Source organism: Lissotriton helveticus, chromosome 11, assembly GCF_964261635.1.
Source record: "Lissotriton helveticus chromosome 11, aLisHel1.1, whole genome shotgun sequence".
Lineage (NCBI taxonomy): Eukaryota > Metazoa > Chordata > Amphibia > Caudata > Salamandridae > Lissotriton > Lissotriton helveticus.
In genome coordinates this window covers 468,890,349-468,907,599 of record NC_136072.1, presented here as the reverse complement: position 1 = coordinate 468,907,599, position 17,251 = coordinate 468,890,349, and the positions used below count along the sequence as shown (strand labels likewise).

The following is a 17,251-nucleotide window of genomic DNA, read 5'->3' as shown; positions in this document are numbered from 1 at the left end:
CGCCTTTGGTAGTCCGGATGAAGGCGAATCTCAAGAGGTGGCAGACCCTCCCCCTTAACCCCCTGGGCAGGAGTGCACTCTTCAAAATGATGGTCCTCCCCCGTTTTCTTTACATACTACAAAACATTACTGTCCACCTCCTGGGTAGTTGATTCCGCGAGCTGGACGTTGTCTTCACCCGGTTTCTCTGGGGAGGGGGGAGACCATGTTTATCTCTGGTGCACTGTCGTATTTCCCCCTTTGATGGAGGTATGGGGGTAACCAATCTCCACCTCTACTACCTGGCCATGAAACTCATTATCATCCATGATTGGTATGCGGGCGGCTGGTCCGACCCTGCATACCGCGTGGAACTCAGTACGTCGGACTTCACGCAGATCCAGGTGTTTCTATACGGTAGCCCAGTGCCACAGGCCCTGCCCTCGGTCACCAGGACGGTGTTTCTGGCCTGGCGCACGGCCCTATGCCACGTGAGGTGGGACCGGAAACTCACTCGCCAGACGCCACTTTGGCCCAGGTCCTGGATGCAGGAGGTCTCGTCCCTGCAGGGGTTCCGACGGTGGGACCTCATCGGAGTTTCAGTGCTCAGGGATGTTTGGGTGGGGGACCACATCCGCTCCTTTGCGGACCTGCAGCAGCGCCACGCCCTTCCACACTCCCAACTCTATAAGTACTTACAACTCAGACACGCCCTTCATAAACATGTCGCACCCCCTGTCTCCCTTCCAGAGTTCAGCCCGCTGGAGGCAGAAATAAATATCGTTCATTGTCGCTCAGGAGAGAGGAAGCCTCTGCAGCAGCTCACTTGGGGTGTTCCACTATCGCTACCTGGGTCTTCATGAAGTTCATGGCTGCCTGCGGGTCTGCCAAAACATGAGTCTGTTTTGCCTACATGGGTAAACTTGATTTTGGCCGGGTATAGCATTGCATATTTGAAATTGACAATAAAGATTTTTATCACAATAACCACATTCTCTTATGGTTCATTTCCAACATGGGGAGTCTGTGCCCCCTAGATTGTGTCTTCTTAACATTTAATGTACAAAGGAAAAGCAATGTGCCTTTAAATTGACATGTATACCAAAAACAAAATACACTCTTTGCACAGTGATATGGTATCCCACACTTATGAGGAGTTATTTAATGTTTATTATTATCAATGATGATCCCACAATGGAGAACATGCCTTTTACTCCTAAAGCTCTCAGATTAACCAAAAAACTGTCCCTACCTCTGCAAACAGTTTAAGTGCTTAACTATCCATCATTAATTTTTCCCAAGTAGGGACACTACAAGTCATACTCTGAGTACACTGGAGCTTACCTGTCGACAAACACGGGACTTCTCCAAGAGAAACTGCTCAATTCGAGCTCCCTCAATCACTTGGTTGCTGTTGAAGTGGATTTCGATGTACTTCCCAAAACGGCTGGAGTTGTCATTGCGGATGGTCTTGGCATTGCCAAAGGCTGGAATGCAAGTGGTAAAAAGATTAACAATTATGTAGATAATGAAATGGGCCAACAGGCTTGAAATAAATGCAAAGCCCTGCATGGGTCTCTGGGACTGTGTATTGATCTATGGAAATGCAGGTCTTGAGTTACCATCTCTCAAAAGGTATGTGGTGCAGAGTGTACAACGCTGGTGAGTGCATGGGCATCCTTTGGTTGTGTAAGAATGAATTGAAAAGTGTACTAATATCTATGACACTCTGTAGATCCCGGACATGCTGCAGTTCTAATGGTATGTATTCAGACACTTGCAGAGTTTCAGTATCTAATCATGTGTGTGCTGATGCCCATGACACTACATGGATTTACATGTACAGAGGTCTCAAGGATGTGCTTTTAGATCTCTAGTTTATAGGGAAAGCTTTGAATCGACTTGCAGAACTGCAGGTTGAGGTCTGTGTGTTCTCCATTGATCTCGCTGGAAGGCAGTGAATTACTACAAAGGAAAAAGAAAACTAGGGCATAATCGAGAAGGACCTCTCAGCTTCATAAATATCATGGCTCCAATGAGTGAAGGGGACAAAGGTAATTGGGTTTATGTTTTTAATGTGGCCTCAAGTGATATTCACTAAGTTACTGTCCTACACACCCACCTAAAACACAGATGCTTTTGAAAAACAGGCATTGGCAAAGCCAATAGGTCTCAGCAATTCGAAAGCTATTGGGAATGTCAATGTCGATGTCTTTTAGCCAAGTGTTATGGAGTGGAATGGATGCATGTGGTGTGGACTGTAATTATGTGGGTTGGATTGGAATTGCCTGTTGTGGAATTGTGTGACATGGAATTGTGTTAAGACGAGTGGAGTTATGTGTAGTGGAATTATGTGGCTTGGTGTGCAGTTGAATTATGTGGTATCGAGTGTACTGGAATTATGTGGAGAGGGATTGTGAGTCATGGAGTATAATTATGTGGAGTGGCATTGTGTGTGGATTTGAATTGAGTGCCACTAAACTGTGTGGCATTGAGTGAAATGATGGTGATGGAAATTATGTGGCATGGTGTGAAGTGTAAAAATGTGGATTGTTATGTGGCATAGAGTAGATTTATGTGGGGTGTATTTATGTGGTATTAAGCAGAGTGTAATTAGGTTGAGTTGAATCATGTGGTGTTGAGTGGTATTATGTGGAGTGTAAATGTGTTGCTTGGCACAAACCCCTATCTGTTTATCTGAACTTTAGAGTTTCCAATCTGGACCAATTTCAAGTTGTTTTATAATTCTGATGGTGGCTAGCTTTTCCCAGAATGTCTTCAAAGGAATGTAACTGCTGGACGTTTTTTCTTGGGCTTGTATGTGTGCACTGGTTGGCTACCTTCATGTCAGTCTTCATGCTTACATCTTGCTGTTCTCTCTTATAGAAAGGACTTCAGATGTTACCTGTTTGTAGGCTTTGTTACTCAAGGTCCTACTTTTCCTGGTTATTCACTGAAGTGGTTTTCAGTAATGCAGCAGGTGTAGTGGCACCAAGATCCAAGGTTTGAGAGGCCTATTGGACACTAGTGATAGCTGGTATATATACTAGCAAAACAGGGGATTCTTGAAAAGTGGAACCCTTGCTATGCTACAGATATCAATCCTGACTCCCCAATCCTCTCTCCCGCCCCTGCTCCTTTCACTGATTTGACCTAATGAGGTACTGCCTCGCTTGATGGCACAGGTAGAAGGTAGAGCGGGTCCACTTTGGATAAATTAAAATATTTAAAATAAAAGGAATTTGGGGGTAGGGTGCAGACCAGTTATCTGGCTGCCTGACATGGGCTTTAATTGTTCATCATAAGAAGTCTAAAAGGCTTCCCACCCTGCTGGTATTAATAAAAGGTCTGAACCTTTACTTGCAGAGAAAAGGTGAATAAAGGATTGCAATTCATATCCTGGCTAGGTGAGAATTGGGGTGGTAATCATTAAATTGACATCCCAATATTACATAAGGCTTCTGGTATCATAAGAAAGTCTGAGGTCACTCCAAAAAAACTAGACACCAGGCTGTGATATCACCCCAGCAACCAAGAATGTAATTGGATTGCAGCATCTCTTTGTGAACCAGGTATCAGAGCTGCTGGCAAAGCTCAAGGACCAGGCTTTAAACTGTAACACCATTGAGGTACTCATATGGCAGACTATATGACTGCAACATCACAGGGAATAACAGATGTTATTTTGGGGGAAAAGGTGTGCATCACAAAAACAAAAGACAATTAGTAAAACGTGTTAAAAAGATCTGAAAAGAGAAAGCCACTGAACAATCTTTAAAGTATTTTAAAAAACGTGTATTATTGGAAGGGTAATCTGGCATAATTTGGAGGACTTTAGTATACAACTCAAAGCACAGATCTAATTACTGGCTCAGATCAGCAATAGCATAAGGTCGAATTAAACCATATGAACTGAACTACCTGGTGTGCTAGGATTACAGACCAATAAAACCAGGAGTGGATCCCACCACTGGGTGGCTTTTCATGCCCCGACACTGTACCTTTAAAACAAACATTTTTTAACAAGTTCTGCAGACAAAACACAGACAAACTGACTGCTCCACAAGCCTATCCTTTCCACAGTGTTGAACATCTTGGTCACATGGGCAGCCAGTGGATGTAGGTGTGACCTGGTAAAAGGGACACACCTCCTCTGCCCCCCAACAAAGGGAGGGCGAAACTCCAGCCTGTCAATCATCAAAGATAGGGACAGTCTTGGGAAGTTTCCAATTTTTGTTTCAAGTGTAGAAAAGAGGAAAGTTGTTATTATAAGCTCTCAAATGGAGGGAGTGTGAGGGAAGGCACAAAGGATGGAGATTTAGGTTAAATGCACTAGGAACCACAATCATTGTGTGGAGATGCAAGGGTGAAGGGTCCCTATTATGCCTGGCGAGTGCACCTTCACTCACCCTCAAAGATTTCTTGAGGATCACATCATCTGCTCCTGATCACCACCAGACCCATGGGGGTAGCCGGCTGCAAGGATGAGCAGCTGGCTTTCAGCTTATCTTCAGGGAGAACAGGGAGGCGTTCCCCCAGGAGACAGGTACTATGAAAAGAAGAGTTACATCCCTGTTTACTGCGGCGCACGGAATGACTGAAAACACAATCGCTCGTGTGAAGTGCTCCAAATTAAAGACAATAGTAGTTCCAAAACCTATTGCTAAATTGGGAGCAGTGGATTGATAGTAGTAATTTGTCCATGCTCACGGGGAGATCTGAAGACAGAAAGAGGCATGACGCATGCAGGCCATGGACAAATAGGGAGAAAGAATATGAGAGCAACGATGGAGCTATCAAATGGGAAGCCTATAGGCAGGCAGAAGCCGACAAAGCATATACAAAAAGTCTCGAAGAGACAGCGCAAGCGATGTCTAGCCAAAACCTAGCAGGTGGACTTGGATGTGTAGGAAAGAGACACATAATACCATGCAAAAATGCCCCAACACTTAGATGTTTATTTTACTTTATGGGGGTTCGTTTTGTTTGTAATTATGTGATTTCATTTTTTATTGACTGTGGCGACTAATGTCTATATAAATATTTTCTGGGCTTGGGGTAATAATATTCCTGTCACTAAGATATAAACTCCTATATCTGTTGAAGATGTGAATGGAATATTTGTAGGATTAGGATCAGAAACCAAGCAGCGTAGCTACCTAATCTGAGCTCATACATTTTTACTTGATTTCATGTCTCCAATACCCGGTGGGTAATAACTTGATTAAATAAACACAAGCCATTCATAAAATGGTCAGCTATAACTTTATGTTTAGGTTCTGAAAATTGCAAATGAGCAGTGTCATCATCAACAATCCCACAAGACAGAAGTTCCTCAGAAGTCAAGACCATCTGACATAAAGAATAGATTATAGCCACAATTTCAATGATTCCAGAAAAATAGCACAAATTCGCAGATATTTTTTCTGATCCAAAGGAAAGAGAATTACAACCATTGGACTTCACCACTGAATTAACTACTACCTTCTAAAGCATTACTTAAGTAAAACTAACCTGTAAGGAGTACCTTTAGATCAAATTTAAAGAATGGAAAAATAAACTTATCCAAGTCTCCTGCGGGTGCTTCACTCATTTTTGTACCGAAGAAAATGTTATCCTGAGTTTAGCTAGTGAGCAGAAAAGAATGTTACCCGTAATAGCAGATATTTTGGAAGGGTGTATCATTGACCACGAATGAGGTCCAGAGATGAAGGAAACACCACATTTAGATTATTTTTGGCTTTTAAGAATACTGGGTTATGCCCTTTGGTCTCTGTAATGCACCCTCTGTCTTACAAAAGGTTGATGGACTCCATCTTTTCAGACCATCTTTCACAGAGCATGGTGATTTACATGTATGGTGATTTACATGTATGATATACTGGTGTTCTCCAAAGGCAACTCAAACGCATAAACTATGTAAAATAAGTTCTTTCTCGTATTACACAGTACAAACTATTAGCCAAACTAGAGAAATGTGTTTTAGACAAACGATCTGTGGAATGTATTATATCCTGTCTGCTGATGAATTTGCAATGGATTGTTGAAAAGTCAAATAGTTATTTTCTCGAGTGGCCAGTCCCTACCACAGTATAAGAAGTTCAAAGTTTCCTTGGGTTAGTTTAACTATTATAGGAAGTTCTTTCAGAATTATTCTATGATTGTTACTCCCATCACTGATCTATTAAAGAAAGCCTGAAAGTTTTATTGAAATCAATCTGCTAATCTGGCTTTTATCAGATGAAAGAGAAATTTGTAAACGACCCTATTTTACTGGAACCTGAGGCAACAAAATCTTTCATTTTGAAAACTGATGCTTCTGTCAGAGCGATTGGAGGAGTGCTGATTCAAGATGGTTCCAAATGGATTGAGTGTGCTGTGGCTTAATACTCTTGGAAATTCACTCTTGCCAAGTTATTTTAACCTGTACTTTAAAAGGAACTATAAGCAATAAAAGATGTCCTCCTTGAACTGTGCCATTTTCCACTTGGAGATCATTTCAGAGTCACTGTTTGCACAGATTACAGTAATTGAAATGTTTTACAACAAGCGGAGGGCAAGAATAGCAGAAATGCAAGATGGGTCTTCTTTTTCAAGCAATATGATTTTCTCATTTTCAACATTTGTGGTTATCAGAAAATGGTTGCTGACTGTCTGTTTCAGCAATTATCAGATATAAATTTCTCTGCGTTCCTACTTCAAGAGGAAGGTAGTATTCGCCCCTTCTGTACTGTGTAGCACTTTTTCACTGTAGCACCAACTGGCAGGAACAAAAGTTCTCTGACAAAGAGCCCCTTTATGGGTGCCCGTCAGACATTACAGCGCCAGTCTGATGAGGAGCAAAACCCTTATGATGAAGCATGACACCTAGCTTGCTGGGTGTGTGAGGGTTTCAGTTCCGAAAAGGGATTCCCCCCTTTAGCTTTTCTCCGCTTGGATACTCCGTATACTACTCTCTTCTGGGGAACAGTGCTATTCTTTTTGTTGCTATAGTTCATGGGCTCAAGCACTGGACCCCGTTAAAAACTGCCCTTTTTAGTTCGCTCCATTGTTGACACACAACTTATAAGCGACATTCACAAAGTAGTCCAGGCATCTTTTAAATCCCAGGATACCACCAAGACCTTGGGAAATATTCTCTACAGATGTTATCGTTGATCTTTCTCTACCCAGCGGTTGCACAAACTCTATCTGAAGGGTGCACAACCATCAGGTTTAACCATTGATTCTTACCCCAAAATGGCTCATGTCTTCGCCACTCCTTCAACACTGAAATATCTAGAATGTTTCTCAAATATATTTCTCAACTTCACTACCAGTCAAAATTGTTTCTGGTCAATGACCACAATAAATAAAAAAATTCTGTCAATCTTTGGGCAGTAAATGTTGATGTCCAGAGAACCATTTAACTTCTAGTTTTCACCCTCAAGCAAATGGACAAACTGGACACTTGATTGGCCCATTGGAGGAATATTGCCGATGATATACCACTGCAGCTCAGGGTACCTAGAAATAGTTACTTCAAACTTCAGAATTTGAATCTAATAATTCCTTAGGGCTAGACACCTTCAAGCACATAGACTATAAATACATTTTTACTTAAAATTTGTATTTTTCATTCATACTAAAAGTCTTTAAAAATCACTGTTTAATTCTTGTCTTAATATGATGAAATTTGTATGAAACATGATGTTCTTAAAAATGTATATATGATCTGGTTTTATTCTTCTTTTGTAAATTGTCTTTTAAGATGCAACAATCGAAATAAAGACGTATGAAACTGAAACTGGAATATAATAACTCTGCACATTCATCTAATGGGTTTTCTCCATTTGTTTCACTCACTGGGTTCCCCCTAGAACTGTTCCTGAATTCCTGAAATTAAAAGTACAATTTCTGCTGTTCAGGAGATCCTTGATAAGTTAAATCACACTAGGAAAATCCTAGTTTCTAATCTACAATTGGTTTAATTAAACCAAAAAAACAGACCAATCTAATTAGAAGACCGGCTTCTATCTAAAAAATAGGAGATGAGGTACGATTATCAACTACCAATCTTCCCCACACTAGCCACAATTCTAAATTAAGTTCTAAATACTATGGACTTGTTCTTGTCAATAAAATAATGAATCCAGTTACTGTTAGGTTGGGTTTACCTCAGAATTGGAAGATCCTTCCATGTCTCTTTATTAGCATCTTATATACATTGTATCAGGTCAAACCTGAAGAAGATACTTCAAACAATTATTATTGACAATCAGCCTGAGTTTCAAATACAAGAAATCTGTGACTCCCGTTATAAAAGGGGAAAGTTACAATGTCTTACAGATTGGAAGGGTTGTCATACTTCTTGGGAACCTGTTGAGGCAGTCCATACACCCTTTCCCCTCAAACTATTTTTCTGAAATTTGTTTCAGAAACAATACTCTAAAACTTGGATCTCCTGGAAAAAATAGTGTAAAAATGTTAAAATATGTGATGCGCTCCTCTCAAACGATTCCCAGATTACTCCCTACTGCTGTTGCTGGGCTGGCAGGGCTGGTGGCTCCCTTGTTTCTGCCTAGAAGCCAGGCCAGCGAGAGAAACTTTGTTCAGTGGTCGCATCTTGACTGCAAAGGACTGTGGGCAGCCCCTCCAGCTCACTTTCATTTTGGGTGTGCACGGTGTCTGTAACGCTGTATACACCTTTATAATCTCTATGGAGTCTCTGCAAGGTTATAGAATTTAAGATTATGCATTGTCTTGTTTTTTTGGCTTGGCTTTCTTTCTCTTTCTTTTTTAAGTTTTTTTCATAATGCTAAAGGAAATATTATTTAATACATTTGTTCTAGCCCAAATAAACATGGATGAATTCTACTTGCTTATTTATAGTGACTACTTCCTATTTTTCATAGTGTTTATAGGAATCACAATGAGAGTTCGATGCATTGCAAGTTTGCTTGTTCACTTGTTGCTCGGCTCGTGGCTTAACTGTTATTCTCCTCTGTCCTGCTAGAATTATCTAGCTGGATCCTCCTCCTGGATTTTACCACCTTGTCCAAGCTCTTTGGCCTGAGTTCCAGGAAGGTTTTTTCTGTCCTACAGTTTTTTAGGTTGAGCATTCGAGACCTGTTGTAACTTCTCTTGTGGGCTTAAATCCATCCCCCTGCTTTGATTTGTTTGTTTCAGTGTTCTTTAAAAAGCCTTGCTTGCTAGTGGTCAGTCCTGCCTCTTTGTCCCTCCTTTTTCTCTTCCATTCCTCCCACGCAGCAGGGACTAAGTACTGTCTTATTATGCTATAGTTCTTTATCTGTTCTTTGGTGGCTCCTTTTTTCTTGGTTTCCTGCTCTGTTACTGTTCACCTGTGTTTAGCTTCGGTGCCATAGCTGTTTACATTTGCATATAGCATTCCTCCCTCCCAGCTCTTCTTATTGGCACAGTTATATTAGTGCTGCCTCCTGTGCCTCCGCTCTGTTGCTCATTTTCTTAATATTTTAGTCTTTTTGCAAAAGTTCGATGTCCACCATCAGTTGGGCTCTTTTGGTAAGAATTTAGGTTTTAGGCTTCCTTTTAAGGGGGATTGGGATTGTTTTTTTAAATGGAAGGCCAGACATGCTCCCATTATGCTCTGCTTTGCGGTCATTGGAACTGCAGCATAGAGACACCGGCATGGCCGCTGAAGTGTATTTTTGAACAAGTCATTAGGTCTGGCTGCATTGTGCTATGATTTGCAAACACAGCCATAAACACATGTTTTGCCAGCACAGTGCTTGCGCTGTGCTTGTTCATCTAATCTCTCCTCACAACGCAGTAATATAATCATTCTACCCCACAGCGCGTTTACATACTCATTCTACCCATTGCTGCACTTATTTTAAGCATGCATGTCAGCTCAGTTTTTTTTCTTTCTTTCATATATTAGTACATGAGGCTTGGACACATTGCGCTCCGAGCTTTGCTATCAGCCGAGTCTGCCCTCCACAAAACCTCCAAGTCATTTCCTGTTGGGATTTTACCGTAAACATGGGACATGCACAGAAATCGCCTGGAGGTTAAACACACTTCAATTCTATTATCTTTCAACAAGCGACTTGGAGATAAAGCGCTAGTTGCAGCATGCAAAAAAATTGGATGTACAGGGCAAAATATTTCAGTGTGTAATCCGTTACATTTAAAATAAGACAAATTTGCAGCAATAGCGTGATATTTTGGTGCGGGCGAGGAAAAGCAAAGCCCAGTGCATGGTAAAATAAATATAATGGTCTTGCACATGAAACGGATTTACAAAAGTATGAGAAATGAACTGCACGAACTGCATGAAAGCAGCGTAGATGTTTCTGTTGGTAGGTGGCTTTGCAAGCACAGATTCTGACAGTGTTATCTGGCAGAGGGGGCAATGAATATCTCATAAAGTGTCACGCTGAACGGTGCAGCTTCGACACTCACCAGCGCAATACTCAAAACTTTAAGTGTTCTACTGCGTTTCTGCTGTTCTCACACAATGATTTCCGAGCTTAGCTTTAGTTCCAAAGTTTGACAGAAGGTTAGCAGGACAAGAACGGACACTCAACCACTTGCTAATCTGATCATTGGTATTTCAGTGCAGGCATTTCCCTGCTGCAAGAACAGCTGAGATAACATTTGTAACAAGCATTTGCAATGCAATAGGTCTTGCGAGAGTTTGAGCTATTGGCATTGTAAATGACAATGCATTTTATTTATGTGTTTTGAAAACCTGCAAGCATGCACTTTGTACTTACAGTCCTTGCTTACGAGATGCAAGGCTGGCAGTAAAAGAGGCACAGTTACGGTGGACTGACCTGGGGTACTTTCTAGAACTGCACCCCTCTCGATCCACACAACATCTGTGGATCCCACCCCTCAAACTAGGCCCAGGTCTATGAGTGCTTTAATTCCACATACTGATTTCAATATCCCTGCTGCTGAATTTGAATTGTGTAACTCTTTGGAATACCCTGTCTTAATGCTAATGGAGGGGTTGCAATTAACTCTCCATTCACGGAGTACGTGAATGGCCAATATATTATTTCTAACCCATGGCATTTTCCCAATATGGAGCCATCAACATGCACACCTTGTCAAACTATGGGGCTTGTGCCCTTGACCAAGCCCACTGCTACTGTAGCTTTTATTATTCAGCCTGTTCTTAACACCTTAGGAGCTTCGTAAATAAACCTCCCCAGTGCTGCGCTGTCCATTATCCAGTGCTGAACTGGACGTCCAGCGGTCGCACGCAGCACTGGGGAGGTAGTGCCCGTGACGACCGTTGGCCGACGGCAGCACTTAAAGGGTTAACAATCCTAAGTGGGGAATAAGCACTACTGAATCTAGTCATTCTGCAGTTGACAAACCGAAGTAGAGATCTCTACTAGTAACAAAATGGAAGATCTTTCATCAAATTCTAGTTTGACTATTATATCCTGGAACCTGTCAGGGATCTACTTTTAACTCTCTGACTCAGGGTGGCTTACATTTATTAACAATTATGATATCTGTATCTTCCAGGAGGCCTGGGCTACCGATAGGGTATTCATTAGTGGTTACACCACATACAGCACCGAGGCGTTAGCTCCAAGGAACACAGAGAGGGCATGTGGTGGTTTAGCAGTCTTTGTGAAAATTTCTATTGCATGCACCCATAAACAGTTGCAAATAAATTCACTGGATTTAATAGGGATTTAATAGGAATTCAGACTATTTTTCCATCAGGGCTTGTTCTGACTATCTTTAATGTCTATGCTAGGTCTGTTTCCTCAGGGAATGACTCGCCCACTTTATCTATGCTGGACGATCTAGTAGGTACATACCACCCACAGAGTAAGGTGCTGGTATCTGGGGATTTTAATACTATGTTTGAACTGTGGTGATAATTATGCACTGGTACACTGTCTTAACCGCATGCGTGCGGCCGCTATTTTCGCGCTGTGCGGCTTTTTGCAAAAAGCCGCGTTACAGGACGAGCTGAGCTCGTCATGAGCATGCGAGCGGCGCAACTCATGACGAGCTCAGCTCGTCATGCGCATGGAAGGGGTTAATGTAAGGATATTTCACCTGGGTGAGGATTTGCAGTAGATATTTTTAGAGGAAGTACATCATATTCTCTTGCACAAACATTTGCTGACGTGCATTCAGTGACTCGTGATAAACACATTTATGTTTTATGTACATATATGATTTGCAGAAATATTGCTAGTGAGTATTATGTAGAATTATGTAATAGGATAATTCACAAGCTCCTCTTCAGACCTGTTTTTTGGTTCTTTGTCTTTTTAACCCATTCAATTTGGAAAAGTGTGACTGAAAGACCACTTTTTGATACGTGTTTCAGAATTTATCAGCGCAGAATCCCACAAAACACCGTAGAGTGGATCTGGCTTGCTCTATGCACTTCCTCACTCGAAGCAATATGGGGCTCTAAATTTTCTGGATCTTCCTTGCAGTGTTTCAATGTCTTGTAGTTTTAGAGAGGCTATTGTGCTGTACCTGCAGTGATCTCAGCTTGCCTGATGGATGCATGAGTGTGGGACAGGGGTTGAGCAGATTCTGTCCACTATGGCGTCTCCAAACAAGAGGGTGGAAAGGATAATGCTGAGCTAAAAGTCTGTGAAGAAGCAGTGTCGGCCAAAATTGTTGCTTGTTCCTGGTGGCTTTAGCTCTCTCCGAAGACTGAAGAGGTCTGTTTCACATTGTATTCTGTAAAATCACATCTTAAGAGTCTTTCTGAGTGAGCTGATTTGGAGCTCCTCTCATAGTGATTCTATGCATCAGTGTATATACCTGGTATTGAAATTAGTATACAGTCTTCTTTTATAGCGCACTTGTATGTATTCAGTATTTAGTGAGTCACTCAAATATTTCAAAAACTACAAACGATTAACCTTATGGTAGATTTGATACTAAGATATGTAACAGCAGTTGTATTTAAGCAAAGAACATGTCAATATTCTGCTACTGTCTGACAATGAGGTCTCTCGAGGCAGCACATGGTGAAGTGTCCCATAAGCAGAGGTTAGGGCTATCTCTGGTGGGAGACTGTGGAGGATACTGTCTCCAGTGATAAAATGTGGGGTGGGTTGTTTGTGGGCAGTGCCCGAAGCCATTTCGCAAGTAGTAGAGTGTCAGTGTCTCTTGAACAAGGGGTTTCTTTCGATGGCACTTCTCCAGGGCAGAGTTTGTGTTGAGTACTTCCTGGGAGAGCAGATGTGAACGTATCTAAGCTGGATAGTGGGTTGGTCTCATGAGACATATATTTCCGGGGGGCAGAATTTGGGTTGCGGTACGCCAGGGCATGTTTTTCCAGGCAAGGACATTGGTGTGGGTATACCGTGGGAGTGGGCTCAGGTCTTTGGAGGTGGCAAGTATGAGCCTCAGGGAATTATACTATTTGTCTACAGGTCAGCAAGTCACAGTCTCCGGGGTAGTAGGGAAGGTCTCTGCAAGCAGTGAGTGTAGGTCTTAAGAAGCAGAAGACACTAGTCTCAAAGCGAAGACAGTGTGGGTCACTGGAGCACTGGGTGTGGGCCACCAAGTATGCAAGGTTATCTGTGGATAGAAAACTCAGATCCCTGGGAGTAACTTGCATAGTATCTGGACAGCAGCTAGTGTGGCTATCAAAGAGCCTCAAGCAGCACATCCAGTCTCCACAGGCAGCAGGCACTGGTATATAGAGGGCAGCAGGTATCAGTCTCCAAGGGCAATAAGAGTGGGCATTCAGGAGCTGGTCGCATAGGTCTGGAGGAGCAATAAGTGTATGCTTCCTGGACCAGGTTGTGGGCTTCTGGGAGGAGGTGAGACTCGCTAGGTAATTGTGCAGGTTCCGGGAAGAGTGTGTGATGTCTGATGCAGAGTGAGAGTCTCTGAAGCAGTGTGTGTCTCTGATTAGTTAATTGATATCAGGGCTGTGTATGTTAATCCTCAGGTTCTGTGTATGGCTCCTAGGGCTGTGTCTGTAAATTTCTGCCCAGTGTTACATTTGTTATCAGGGTTTGGGTCAGGATGTAAATATTTATGTGCAAATCACGGGACTAAGTGTTTGTTTTGCGTTTCTGGATCTGTGGTTTGAATAACAGGTCGGGTTGAGATGTGTGTTCCTGACAGGCTCCCTCACCCTTGTTCTTACCTTCTAGGATGGGATTAGCCTCCAGAATCTGTTGCTCAATCCAGGAATGCTGTCCGCTGACTGATGCTATGAACTGTAATATGAGTTTGGTGCTTTCCGTCTTTCCAGCACCAGACTCACCGCTATACAAGTAAAGGAAAAAACAGAAAAAATGACATTCTGACTAGAGACTCTGCAATGCACTGAAATACTGATGAACTGAGCCAAATATATAATAGTATTTAGGTGACACAATCAAGCAAGTCAATTCGGCTGTCCTCGACAGCCAAGGTCCTCTCATGCCTCACTTTTACTTGTACACTAACACCTCTGTAATTTCACGACTCCCAGACAAGACTCCTCCCGTACTGCTCCTATATGTGATTCTCATCAGAACTCCATCTGTTCCAATTATTAAAAAATGTGAACACTTGGACCCTCTTTACAAGCTGGCAATATTTTCACAGTGATGCAACGTAATTCCCCGATATCCTAATAAAACACTCTCTGCTGTAGGGAGCATTTCTTCATTAACATCTACACTGGTGGAGAACAGGTTTTAAGTAATAATTGATCACCAAATGTTCCCTGTCTGTCTCTGTCCACAACCCCGAAATCAAACTGGATTCTTTTACTTAAGGACTCCAATATATGTGGCTTAAAATGTTACAATCTTAAGTTGATGGTATCTGTAAAAAAAACTAGTGGATTGAGTATCAAATCCTTTGGCCTGGAGATCAAGTATAATTGTTACACACAAGGATCACCCCGCCTTGCCACCATTAGGTTTCAGTCCACAGGGATTGTTTATTCAAGTATTGATAAGCTATTTCATCATCTCATTGTATCATATCATTCTCAGAGAGTATCAAAAATCATAAAATCCAAATAATAAGACTTTCCAGATCCTTCAATGACTCCTCACAACTGCAGATGTGCCTTCTGCGAACCAAATGAAATCTTTTCCTAAATTGAAAACAGAGTTTCTCCAAGTCCAATGACACACTTAAACCATCAAACAAATATCATTAGTTGATATTGAAGTGGAAAAATACCCTGAAAGGCATCACAACTTCTATCTTATCACTTCCAGGCCCGAGTTATAGATATGTACACAGCTACCAAGGGGATCCACCCCAAGCACTCTCTGAGCTCGCTCACTCAAAATGTAATGTCTTTCTTCAAATAAAACACTGCCACTCTTTGGACAAACATAGAGCTCCCATGTCAGCCCTTTGAAAATGCATGGGTCCTGAAGCAAATAAGTCCTCAGTCTTTCGTGGAGCTTTCACCCCATTTAAATAACCTTGAGTGTAAATGATCCTGTTTTCATCTGAGCCATCATTGCTGACAGATATCTGCAATGTTGAGATCTTTAACCTCTGCCTACCTGTCTTAGCTCCTCTCATCAAGGTCTATGTTTTCACCTGAAAAGACCCACAGCACCTCAAACTTACAATCATCGCTCCACTGTTAAAAAATGACGCTGACATAATAATATTAGTTACCTCTGCATTGGCAACGCTCTGAAAGTGATGGTTGTCGCCCATATTAAAGATCAGAACCTGCTTTATGTAATCAAAGTGGAATTCACGAACAAGGCCAGGCATTAACATGCATCCTACTTGATCTCTCCACAGCGACTACAGACAACAACCACCAAGTTCTTCTACACCCGATGAAGCAGCCTCTCATTCATATCCTTTAGGTCAACCACACCGATCAGATATAATTTTTGTGGTTCCTGCCTATAACAACCAATATCACCAACAGAGCACTAAAACCATTACGCATCTGTAAGATTCTTCTATACACATACATGACCCTTATGGACAGGCTTCTACTGCATCACAAAAAACATCACAGAAGACATCACGCACAGCATCAACAATTAATTACATCATCTAGGATGTCATCAACCAACTCACACCTATGGTAATCTTTCCATGCATTTAAGGACATCCTTTGGAGGGGAAGCACTGAGTCGCAAGCCTTATATGCCTCTTGTATGTGGTAACCTATTCACATCTATAAGATCATTAAGATAAAGCACACCAGTGCTCCTGTCTCTATACTAGTAAGGGAGGTCAGAAATACTCTGTGGTAAATCAGCCATATAAAGCCGAGTCCTTTAGGATAGTAGAAGGACCTATGGCAAAATCCATTCTTTTGGTGGTTCAGAAAATCTACCAGTAGATCCATGTACATTGTTCGAGAGCTAATTCTTCATTTTCCTTTAAGTTACACCGAAGAACGCAAAAGTCCACATCGTCTGCATAAAGCATACCGTGCTGAAGAGGATAATAGGGTTCTATGTATGCGTGCAGAGGTCTTTGTTTTTCACAAGCTTTACTGGAAAACAGGGAGCGCTGCACAATAGGCTAGAGCCCTAAAATAATATTGAGATCACTTTTATGAGGCATGTAGCAGATATCACTGTGTGTGTGGGGTGGAGGGTAATGCTATTTGAAGAGATGTTTCTTTAGTTTCTTTATGAATAGGACAAGGTGATAGCAGTGGGAATGTAATTCCAGATCCTAGAAATGTATCTGAAGGTCTGCTTTCAATATCTTTCCATTCTTGCATATTTTCATCTCCATCTTGTAATATCATCACACTGCATGTTTAATTGTTCAAAAAAGTGGATAGTCTAGGCCAGGTAGAAGCAGATGTTGCCAATGGCCTTATAGCCGATGCAGCTGGTTTTCCAGATGCTGCTGGCCTGGAAGGGGAGAGAGTCTAACCTCTGGAATAATCCTCTGGATATACTGTGAGAATCAACGATTTTCTAAAATTTCAAGATATTACTCAATTAACACAGAACTCTTGAGAACTGAGTATGATATATTTATCAGGTAAGAAACCCACTCAGAGGCTGCAATCAGCTGAATAAGGGGATGATGTTTACTTTGTTTTTAAAATTACTAGGGATATGGCCTTCTCATGATATTTGTTTGTTTTTGAATCCATACAGATGGATTGTGGGTATTTGTACACTTTGCATTGAAGCTGATCATATGAGCGACAATTCCACTATACTAAGTAACAAAATCAAACACTGGATAGTATGCTCTTTCATGTTTCTTACAGCTGACTATATCCGTTGCATACATGTCCAGCCCATTCACTCCAACATTACCAGCAGCCACAGAACATCTCTAGTATTATCATTGC

General features: G+C 41.7%; 1 protein-coding gene across 1 annotated transcript in view; it reads right to left on the bottom strand.

The window, feature by feature from the left end:
- Positions 1-17,251, bottom strand: part of MYO7B (myosin VIIB) — a 1,196,498-nt gene that overhangs the window by 974,468 nt on the left and 204,779 nt on the right. Inside the window, exons 6-7 of the mRNA XM_078666047.1 lie at positions 14,099-14,220; positions 1,324-1,466 (exon numbers count right to left, since the gene is read on the bottom strand). Coding sequence (XP_078522173.1) covers positions 1,324-1,466; positions 14,099-14,220 — 265 coding nt within the window. The remainder of the gene's footprint in view (positions 1-1,323; positions 1,467-14,098; positions 14,221-17,251) is intronic.